General features: G+C 36.0%; 1 protein-coding gene across 1 annotated transcript in view; it reads right to left on the bottom strand.

Moving 5' to 3' along the window:
• TAF1B (TATA-box binding protein associated factor, RNA polymerase I subunit B) overlaps nt 1-12276 on the bottom strand; it is an 89916-nt gene that overhangs the window by 22041 nt on the left and 55599 nt on the right. Inside the window, exon 9 of the mRNA XM_027850336.1 lies at nt 925-1072. Coding sequence (XP_027706137.1) covers nt 925-1072 — 148 coding nt within the window. The remainder of the gene's footprint in view (nt 1-924; nt 1073-12276) is intronic.

Genomic DNA, 12276 nt, shown 5'->3' with positions numbered 1-12276 from the left:
CATAGGTCCAGTGAAAAACAAATGCTTTACTGTGATGGTGACATTTAAAATTTTTTAAAATAAACATATTCTTTTTCCTAGAACTAATTTTTGATGGATTCATTTTATTTAAGCAGCACATTTTAAATTCACTTAAAATCCCTACTTGCTTCTTGTTTTATATTATTTAGGTTATTACTTATGTGCTATTGCTATTTTCATTTTGTTTCATTTTGTTTTGTTTTGGTTAGGCAATGGGGTTAAGTGACTTCCCCAGGGTCACACAACTAGTAAGTGTTATATGTCTGAGGCCAGATTTGAACTCAGTTCCTCTTGACTCCAGGGCCAGTGCTCTATTCACTGCACCACCTAGCTGCCCCCGATTCACTTTATTTAGACAGAGTAGACAACTCCCAAACATCTACACAGTTCCCTCAACAAAGTACAGTACCAAAAAACAATTAAGCAAAACCATCTAATTGTGATGGTCACTAACAGACATGCCACTTTTTCATTAAGCTGAAAATCCTAAAACCTTTCCAGGAACCACCTGATTTCTAGAATAATTCTTTTCTGATCTGAAGCTACGCATACGCGCATTTATTAGTAGTAGTCAAGACAGGGCTGTCATATTAGTCTGATAAATCAATAAAAAAAGCATTTGTTAAACACCTACCTAGGTGATACATGCTTAGCACACAAAGTAAAAAATGGTTCCTGCTTTCAAGGATGCTACATTCTTTCTATTATATTTTATCATTCTGGTGCTCTAATGGTGACAATACCAAGTGGCCTTAGATTTCTTATCACAATATTCAATTGACTATAATAAGTCTAATATGTATTGTATAAACATAAAAACATTTCCTAAGCACACATACACGGACATGCACCCATACACACACTATATATAGTTATACAGATATAGATATATGGTCTACTTACCAGGTAAATTGGCTTCCATCAGGTACTTCATACACAACATATTTGGATGGAGAAAACAATTCTCAGTTATATCTGGAAAACGAGGTAAGTCCAAAAATTTTCCAAGTTCAATCATTTTTTCATATATATCTTCATAGACAGGCCAAGACTAAAATAAAAAGGAGACATTCAAGGTAAAGACATCATTTTTGCATTTGGTTTTTAAAACTTTAGGATACGTGACAAAAGATAAAAGGATACGATTTTTTTTTAAGGCAATTGGGGTTAAGTGACTTGCCCAGGGTCACACAGCTAGTAAATGTCGAGTGTGTGGTTTGAGGCCAGATTTGAACTCAGGTCATCTTGACTTCAGGGCCAGTGCTCTATCCACTGTGCCACCTAGCTGCCCCAAGATAAAAGGATATGAACGAGACTTCCATGAATGTGCTACCTAAATAGAAGACAAGCTGCCCAGATCCCACAGACCTCCTTTAGCAAAACCCTGAAGTTTGCACCAGTCTGAATGATGAACAAGAAATCAAATGAGAAACTACAGTGACATTTTCCACCTCAGAACTGAAGAAAAAAGTCAACCAGGAAAGGTAGGTTCTCAAGCAAAGTAAGGAACAGGGTAACCATAGAAAGAAACTTGTAGCTTACAACATGGCTGTGTCTAGAGAGGCAAGAAAGTAGAAGGATCTCCTGAGAAAGTCCTAGGATGCCCAGAAAATCCCAGGGCAGGGACTTTGGAAATGCTGGGGATTAGCAGCTCATAGCTAAGTGCTGACCAGTGCACAAGACTGAGAAAGTCCAGGACCAGGGGCTTTGAGGTCCTTAATACTCTTTCCTGAGATGCCAGAGATGATCCTGAAGACTTAGCACTCTGAACCTTAAAGACTGGTGGAGAAGGCAGGTGAACTCAGGGAGGAAAAGGTCATTACAAGAATACAAGGTACCCAGGGTGACACCAAGTAAGGTTGACCACCGCACCCAAAAATTACAGCAGGGAAAGGAACAAAGCTCTAATTCATGAACTAAAGCTGGAGAGATAAGCAAGTCAAAGAAAAAATTATTGGCAATTTAACTCAATGAGAACTGCAAGCAGAGAGTCAGCAGAAAAAAGTGGATTTTCCACATGAACGCACATAGAAGAAATTAAGCAAGAGGGAAAAGTGAAATATAAGGTTTGAAAGAAAGAATAAGAAGGAGAATATGTAGCTTGGAAGAGAAAATGGTAAATCTTTCCCAAGAAATGGAACCCTAAAAATTAGAGTAGACAAAACAGATATCAATGATTCCATGAAGTAGCAAGAAATATAACAAAATCAAAAGAGTGAAACAAAAAAGAAAATGTAAGATATTTGATATAAAAGACAATTGATTGTTGTACATAAGGAGAGAGAATTTAAGAATCACTCAAACTGGGGCAATGGGTGGCGCAATGGATAGAGCTAGGTGGCGCAATGGATAGACCTCCAGCTTTGGAGTCAGGAGGACCTAAGTTCAAATCCGGCCTCAGACACTTGACACTTACTAGCTTTGTGACCCTGGGCAAGTCACTTAATCCTGATTGCATATCCCCTCTTCTCCCCCCCCCCAAAAAATCACGCAAATTCCCTGAAAACAATGATTCAAAAAAAAGACCTATATTTAAAGAAATAATGAACGAAAACTGCTCAGTTCTATCAGAATAAGAGGACAAAGTGAAGTCTGAAAGAATCCACCAGTCAACTCCTGGAAAAAAATTAAAAGTCCCACATAATATCATAGCTAAAACCCAGAGCTTCCACATTAAAGAAATAGGAAAAAATACGCAATCCAGAAAGAAAAGAAATTCAAGTTTCAAGGAACCACACAGTTAGGATCACACAAAGCTGGCGTTTCTCTTCTACATGAGGGTAAATCATGGATACAATATTCCAAAAGGCAAAAGATAGGGAATTATAACCAAGAATAACTTATGCTGCAAGTTGAGTGTAATTCTATAGGGGAAAAAACAGTCCTTTAATGAAAAAGAGGACTTTCAAGTATTTCTGCTGAAAATAACAAAGCTGAGAAAAAACTCTGAAATAAAAACACAAGAGACCAGAGAAACCTAGAAAATTAAGTTTTATTTAGCAGTTAGAAGGAGCTACTAGATGACACAGCACTAACATTCTAAAAAAAAGAGAAGAAACAAGCTTCCCATTAGAACTTTAATGTTGTCACAGCTAATAGCTAACAGTCATACAGCACTTATGATGTTCCAGGCACTGTACTAAATGCTTTTAAGTCACAACAAAAATCCCACCTTCTATAGGAAGCTTCTTTCAGCCCCTCTTAATTCTAGTGCCTTCCCTCTTAATTATTTCCTATTTATCCTGTATATAGCTCGCTTTGTATATATTTGTTTGCATGTTGTCTTCTCCATTAGATTGTTTTTTTAAAATTCATTTTATTTTTAATTTATGGAATAAAAGAAGCATTTGATTGTTCATGAAACAGCAAATATACTATGTACAACTTGCTATTCTTTTCAAATATACAACAAAATTATCATGTAAATTTCTTTTTTTTCTTCCCTCCCTCTCAATCCCTGCCCTAGAGATGGCTACCATTAGACACAAATAGGTATATATATGTAAAATTATTCTATATGTATTTCTACTTATCATTTCTTTCTCTGGATGCAGATAGTATCTTTCTTCATATGTACTTTATAGTTAACTTGGGTATTTATAATAGTTACTAACTTATTTACTCAAAGTCATTCTTAAAACAATATTGCTATTACTATATACAATGTCCTCTTGGTTCTGCTCATTTTATTCTTCATCATTTCATGCAAGTCTTTCCATGTTTTTCTAAAATCATTGAGGTCATCATTTCTTACAGCACAGCAGTATTCCATCACAATCACATATCAAAACTTGTTCAGCCATTCCCAATTGATTGGCATCTCTGTAATTTTTAGTTCTTTGCCACCACAAAGACAGCTTCCATACACACTTTAGAATCTATTTAAAACACTTGAAAGTATTGGTATAAATGGATTATTCCTTAAATTGGTGAAAAAAAAAAAAGCATTTACCTAAAACTATCAACAAGCATTATTTGTAATGGGGATAAACTAGAAGCCTTCTCAATAAGATTAGGTGTGAAACAAGGATGTCCATTGTCACCTATATTATTCAATATTGTACTGGAAATCCTAGCAATAGCAATAAGAAAAAGAAGGAATCACAATAGGGAATGAGGTAATAAAACTCGCTTTTTGAAAGTGAAAGGATGATATAGTTGACTAAAAAGTTAGTTGAAACAATAATTTTAGCACAGTAGCAGGATATAGTAAATCCACATAAATCATCACCATTCTTATATATCACAAACAAAACTCTTCAAGAAGAAATAGTAAAATATACTCCATTTAAAATAACTCTAGACAGTATAAAATACTTGGAAGAACACCTGTCAAAACAAATCCAGGAACTGTATAAACAAAATTATAAAAAACTTTTTATATAAATAAAATCAGATTTATATAATTGGAGAAATATTTATCACTCACGGGTAGGCAGGACCAATATAATAGGAATGACAATTTTACCTAAACTAATTTATATATTCAACACCATCCCAATTAAATTGCCAAATTTTTTTTTACTGAATTAAAAAAAAAAATAAAATTCATTTGGAAGAACAAAAAGTCAAAAATATCAAAGGAAACAATAAAAAAATGTAAAGGAAGGAGGTTTAGCAGTACCATATCTTAAACTATGTTATAATATATGTATTATAATATAATTATATTATCAAAATTATCTGGTTAACTATCTAAATTGGCTAACAAATAGAAAGGTAGATCAATGGAATAGAGTAGACATACAATATACAACAGCAAATAAACATAATAACCTTGTATTTGGCAAATGTAAAGACTTAAGATTTTGGGATAAGAATTGATTATCTGGTAAAAATTGTTGGGAAAATTGAAAAGCAGTATGGCAGAAACTGGGCATAGATCAATATCTACATTAGGTTATAAGCTCCTTGAGAGCAGTGACAGTTTTTCCGCCTTTTTTTGGAATCTCAGCACTTAGCACAATGCCTGGCACATATGATGTGCTTAATAAATGTTTATTGATTAAATGACTACAATTATCTCACTTGATCCTCACAACAACCCTGAAAGTAGGTGCTATTATTATCTCCATTTTACAGATGGAAAACAGAGGCTGAATGACTTGCCTATGGTAACACAGTTAATAAGTATCTGAGGTCGAATTTGAACTCAGGTCTTTCTGACTCCAGATCTAGCATTCTATCCAATGGACCACTTAATACACAAATGAAGTTAAATAAGATAAAACAGAGATCCAATAAATGTATTAGTTCTGTTCTGAGGGTTTTAAGATAGGAGAGAGAAGGCAGGATAAAATAAGGAATATGCTAATATAGAAAGGAGGAAGAGTGGGGAAGGACTGGCTATTTCTCATAACTGGAGGACGTGAGAATATACACATATAGAGGAAAGGGTAGCAGTGGCAGGCATCAGATGAACTTTACTCTCAAATGAAATGGACAAAAGAGGACTAAACACACACACACTGAGTTCAAAACAGGAACATATCAAACTCAACCGGGAAATAAGCTGGGATGGGAAGAATTTAAGAGAGAAGAAGATACTCTAGCAAAACAAATGTCCTAATCCAGGAAGAGGTACTGAAAAGTGGTGCTAGGAAGAATTAGAATCCGGGTGATGTTAGATCGCCTTTCAGACAATTTGAAGAATTAACAACAAATCGTGGAATTGTGAATACAATCTTATTGTACCTTAAGAAATAATTAAAGACATGACTTCAGAGAATCTTGGTTAGTATACACTGACTCAGAGAGAAGTGAAAAGAATCAGAAGCACAATTTACACAAAAACAACAATGTAAAGAAAAGCAACTTTGAAGCACTTTAGAACTTCATCAAGGAAATGAATAACAACGTCTCTACAGGACCTATGATGAAGCATGTCACCCACCTCCAAACAGAGAAGGAATGGGCACAAGGTAAAGAGGCATCTTTTTGATCTTTTTGGACATGGTTACTATGTGAATATGCTTTGCTTGACTTCACTAACTTGTTTCAAGGCATTCTCCCCTCTTTTTCTCTCTTGGCTAATGGGGAGAAGGAAATTAGAAGGTAGAAGACGTTAGCAATAGGGATGCCAAAAAAAAAAAAAGGGGGCTATTGTAACATATTTTTTTAAATGCACATAAGAGAACTGAAGGAAGTTTAGAAGGAAGTATAGACCAGCAGCAGAGTTTTAAAAATACAATGTAGAATTATATACTTTCCAAAAAATAGCTGTGTGAAATGGACATTCATCCTTTTTGTGTTCTGCTGTGCACATGAAAATGTTCTTTTTGGGTGATGATCTCTTAACTGCCAAATCTAATGGCTTTTGTCAATTCTCACTCTCCTTGACCTCTCTGTGGCCTTTGACCCTGGGTAACTCTCTCCTCCTTCATATTCTCTTCTCTCTAGGTTTTTGGGACACCACTCTCTTCTGGTTTTCCGCCTCTTTTACTGATCCTCCAGATCACTCCCTCTAACTATAGGGGTCCCTCAGGCTTCCATCGTGGGCCTTTTCTTCTCTCTTTATACAACTACTCTTGGTGAACTCATCAGCTCCCGTGAATGTAATTACTGTCTCTATGCTGATGATTCTCATATCTACCTATCCTGCCCTAACATCTCTGCTGACCTCCAATCTCCTCTCCAAATGCCTTTCAGACATCTCAAACTGGATGTCCAGCAGACATCTTAAACTCAGGATGTCCAAAACAGAACTCATTATCTTTCCTCCAAACCCTCCCTGCTCTTATCTTCTCTGTTGCTGTAGAGGACAACACCATCCTCCCAGTCCCTCAGGCTCACAACCCAGGAGTCATCCTGAATTCATTATCTCTCACCCTCCATAACCATGCTGTTGCCATGCTGCTGATTTCACCTTTGCAACATCTCTCTAATATGCCCCCTTCTTTCCTCTGACACAGCCACCACTCTAGGGCAGGCCTTCATCGCCTGACACCTTGATTACTGCAAGAGCCTGCTGGTGGGGTCTGTCTGCCTCAGGTCCGTCCCTAATCCAATCTACTTTGGTTCAGCCACCAAAGTGATTTTCCTAAAGCACGGGTCTGATCGTGTCACATACACCTTCCCCCTCCCCCATATATTCCAGTCACTCCCTACTGCCTTCAGGGTCAAATACAAAATTTTCTAACATTCAAAGCCCTTCAAAACCTAGTCTCCTCCTATCTTTTCAGTCTTCTTACCTCCTACTTCCCACTTTGTACTCTTTGATCCAGTGATACCGGCCTCTTTGCTGTTTCAGGAACAAGATAATTCATCTTCCTGCTCTGAGCATATCTCTGGTTGTTTCCTATGCCTGGAATGCTCCTCATTTCTGCCTACAGCCTACCCTGGCTTCAAGTCTCAACTAAAATCCCACCTTCTACAGGAAGCCTTTCCCAACTCCTTAATCCTAGTGCCTTACCTCTCTGCCATAGGAGACACTTAATAAATGTTTAATGACTACTTGCTATTGTTTAAGTTCAGAATAAAAAAAAACTCCAAAAACTATAAACAGTTCTCTAGAGAATTACAAACTACCACCAACCACAGAAGACTGTCTTGTCTTTTTGCATCCTCAGGGCTTAGCACAGTGCCTTGCACATAGTAAGCACTTAATAAATGTTTATTGATTGATTGTAAAAGAAAATCAAACTGATTCTGAAGTGTTATCTCATACTCAGCAAGTTAGTAAAGATGTCGAAAGATAGAATTCATGCGATTTAAGGTTGTTAAAATACAAGAGAGCTAATGTACTGTTGTTAAAACTGTGAACTAGTCTATCCATTCTGGAAAGCAATTTGGAATTATGTTAAAAAAGTGAGTAAAATGTCCATTCTTTTTGGGCAGAGATCCTACTACTAGTATATATCACAAAGAAATAAATGATTCAATGAAAGGCCTCAAAATACCTTAACATTTATAACAATACTTTTTCTGACAACAATGAACAAAGTAGATGCTGGGCAATTAGGGAATACCAACGAGCTGTGGAACATGAATGCCATGGAATATTATTGTGTTGTACAAAATAATATGAAGAATAAAAAAGCAGGGCAAGTTTTACAAAAGGAAGGAAGGTAAGCATGGATGTATCAAATGAGGGTTTTTTGAGGATGAGGGAGACATGTTTGTAGACCATAGGAAAGTAGCCAGTAAACAAAGAGATACTAAAGATAAGTTAGAGATTGGGGATATTAGAGGGGCAATCTCTTGGAGGAGATGGGATGGAATAGGATCGCCTGTATATACAGCAGGGTTAGAGAAGGGACATCTTATCATGTGAGACAGAGATGAAGGAAGAGAGTGGCAGAAGGCATCTAGGTAATGTGAGATAAAGGGGGGGGGCAGTGTAAAGAGGGAGCTCTTGGAGAAAGGCCTTATTTTTTTCAGTAAAATCTGAAAATTTTTCAGTAAAATCTGAAGAAGGATTCTCAATTGAAAGGCTGAGGAAGGAAATATAATTTCTAATTAATGCTATCATTCACCCATATCTGACATCTACATTTTGATATTTCAAGGATCCATGATTTTATTGGTATAAGACTCTTTCTACTGACAGATCACCATCCTCTATATCACAATGTATGTTTCTTATGGTCTAAAACTTCTATCATCTAGTGGACAATCTGATGAGCTTCTCTGAAATGTAACAGGCTGATCTTGTACAACAGACATATAATATATACATAACTGGATTTGTATTCAAACTTTTTCCAGCCAAACAGGACCTGTTAGAAATTATCCTCTGTTGCCTTTGAACCCCCACGACCACTTCCATGGCATGATGAAGTATCATAATAGGATTTTAGAGGATGGTTTCAAATCCATAAACATCTAAAACCCATTATTAGTTGATTTTATATGTATACCCACATATAATAATATTAAAGAACAGTTGATTGCCTTAGATAACTTTTAAAAATGAATTAGATTTACAAATACCCAAGAGAAGTACCTCCTGGAAGCAATTTGTTTTTTCTTAGTATATTTCCAAATATCATCTGGATAGTTTTTATTGTTTTTAACAGTCACTCAAAGCTATTATATTAATAGCCATATCATCATCATCATCATCATCATCACAACTACTACCTAACAACCACCTCATTAATGGTGAGATTGTTTAAAGAGACACAAAGACTTGACTTGAGAGATGGTGACACGATGGGAAATATGGAAGCAGGAGAAAATATCAGTTGGGTTCCTTTCATCCCATCCTACAGCAATGTCTAAGAGAACAGGGGTGGGGAACCTGCAGCCTTGTGGCCACATGTGGCCCTCTAGGTCCTCAAGCATGGCCCTCTGACTGAATCCAAACTTCACAGAACAAATCCCCTTAATAAAATGATTTATTCTGTAAAATTTGGACTCAGTCAAAAGACCACACCCAAGGACTTAGAAGGCCAATGTGGCCTTGAGGCCACAGGTTCCCCAACCCTGGTCCAGAAGATGAGGAGTGGGAGTAGTGAGAGAATACCTGCTAAACAGTCCTTAATTCCCCTCGGGTAGTTTTAAAATATGTCAAATTATTATGGTGACAAAAGTGTCCGAAGGGCTATATAAAGGCACATAAAGTAAGATGGTAAACAGACTTAAGAGTAGAATAAGAAAACATGAGGAAAGGAAGGGAATAAGCATTTGTATAGTACCTACCAGTGTGCCAGGCACTAGGTTAAGCACTTTACAAACATTATTTCATTTGATTCTCATAACAATCTTGAAAGGTAATGCTATTATTATCTTCTACTCATAGTAGAGGAAACTGAAGAAGCAGAGGTAACGTGACTTACCTAGAGTCACACACACAGAGCTAATAAGTGTCTGAGGTCAGATCTGAGTAACCAGTAATTCCTTCATTTGGGGGAGCTTAAGAAATAACTGAATGCTCTCTTGTAGACATTTTCCTCCTTTAGCTAATAATGACCAGGTTTTACAATGAGTGTTAAATTTTTTCCAAGTCAAAATGAATCATCATGGCAAAATGCCATGCAGTGGATTTGGCTGAACCAGCATTACATCTTTTCTTACTAGTCATTTAAAGAGTAGATCAGAATGCTGTTAATCAACATTCAAAAAACAGGGGAGCTACTGTTTCTGATTGGATTTCTAGTTTTTTCTTTATTCATTTTGCTAAAAGTTCCATAACAGATGATGAAACTATGAATTTTTAAGGAGGATTATAGAAATACGGTCAAGGATTATAATAGTTTGACTTTATAAAGTATAAATTATCTAAATTTAAGAGCCTGAAATCTACCAAAAAAAAAATAAATCATAGCTGACAACATACTACTAAATATTGCTACCAAAAATTTATTAACAGAACAAATTGCTACTGAATGAAATCAACAATTAGTAACAATTGTTCCATGCATTCACTGGTAACAGTATCCTTGAAATAGATTTGGATTCATTGCCTATTTCCCTAAACAGAAAAATCTCAGCTAGAAATAATGTGGCTTCAAATCAGAACACCATGCTCTAGAAACTTGAGTCAGATACAAAGGTTATTTGCCTGCGGGGAAAAAAGACAATGCATCAAGATGAATGGAAATACTAAAATATAAAGAGCACACCTACCTCAAATCCTGAGCTTAACTCTAAAATCAGACTGATGGTAGGAACTCAATCCCCGCTCCCAAAAAGAAACGAAACCACACTGACCCTATTTCTTAGATACACTCTCCTATATAAACTCAGGATCTGAATTCCTGAGCTGAAATAGACCTTAGAGATCATCAAAATCAAGCTGCTTCTTTTACAAATGAACAAAGAAACCAAGACCTACAGAGGGGAAATGACTTGTTTAAGGCTACTCAGCAGTGTCCAGAATCTTATAACTTTCTTGATATTCGAAGTAGTTCATTAAGACTATCTGGACAAGTCTAATGGGGGGAAAAAATCTCTTGACTAGGATTAAAGCTCAAGAAAAACATCAAAATTTTTTTTTCATTCTTCTATTTTCCCCACCCCTTTGAAAAAAAAAGTTTGCTCAGTTTCTGGAATAACAAAAACAAAACAAAAACCAAACACAGAAGAAAAACAGTCCTTAGCAGCCCACACAAAAAGCTCCACTGGCACTATCTCCATCTCCATCTCTTAAAACAATTGCACCTTTTGTCATTTCTGGTGGAGGTACTGCTGCTGAAGAAGCCAAGACTTAGTAGAGAAAGCTAAGACGTGGAAAGAGGGAAGAAAATGCTCTCTTTGTTAATGAAAAGCCTTTTCCATTTAAAGTTTCAACATACACTATTAGAACAGTGAATGCACTTTTGTGAGCAACTGCAAAGTACACAATAAAGAATGGTTGCCTGTCAATTAAACAAACAGTCATTTGAAGATATCCCAAACCTTCACCTTTTTCCTGAAAAGAGGGAAATTCAGTATACATGGAATATTCCTACACTTCAATGAAAAATGTGCCTAAAAGGTACTATGTGAATAAAGCATATAAACTAATTTGAGCAATATGGATTAGTTTAACCACAATAGTAAAAGATCCCTAAGGTAAACATGTTTTTAGAAGCTACAAACTACTATAAGTTATCCTAACAAGCATTAAAACTAAGTGTTTGGGAAGACAATTTATTAAATTTCACAAATATTCCAGTGGGTTTATTTTCCTCCATGAAGCAATGCTTCCAGGCAGGTAAGGACAAGCCAGAGTTTCTGTTACCCAACAGCAGGCTCCTATGATAACCATGATTACAACACCCCTGTCAGAGGTGAACTTCCTGCTTAGCTATTTAAAAAAAGGCAGTGCCTCACCCTTACTTATTCTTATTGTTGTTTTGAAATTAAGTTTCAGGTGAGAAAAAAAAATCTAATGCTGCATGCACCTGCTAATCCATAGGCCTTTCTTTATAAATAAATGAAAATGAGTAAGAAAATAAAAACAATAAAGGTAATGAGTAAAGCTTGTTTTTAGGTTGCATCTTGGAGAAAAAGGAAAATAAACAATCCATGATTCTAAGGGAATTGGGCAGAATCATCAAAATGATCCTTTCCAGTTCTGAAAAAATGATATCAAAAAGATGATCCATAAAATATATGAAATGTGGGGTAGGAGTGTCCCCCTCCACCTTTAGGAATTCATTCAGGCATTCTTAACCTGGGGCCATGGGCCCCCAAGAAGTCTATTGATAAATTTCAGGGATTTCATGAACTAGGATGGAAAAAATTATATTTTTATTTTTATTAACCTCTAACTAAAATTTATAATATCCTTTAATTATGAACACAGACAAAAACATTATTCAGAGAAGG

This window comes from Vombatus ursinus, unplaced genomic scaffold (genome assembly GCF_900497805.2).
Source record: "Vombatus ursinus unplaced genomic scaffold, bare-nosed wombat genome assembly UNPS02009062.1, whole genome shotgun sequence".
NCBI classification, from domain to species: Eukaryota; Metazoa; Chordata; class Mammalia; order Diprotodontia; family Vombatidae; genus Vombatus; species Vombatus ursinus.
This window is presented reverse-complemented; position numbering and strand designations above follow the sequence as displayed.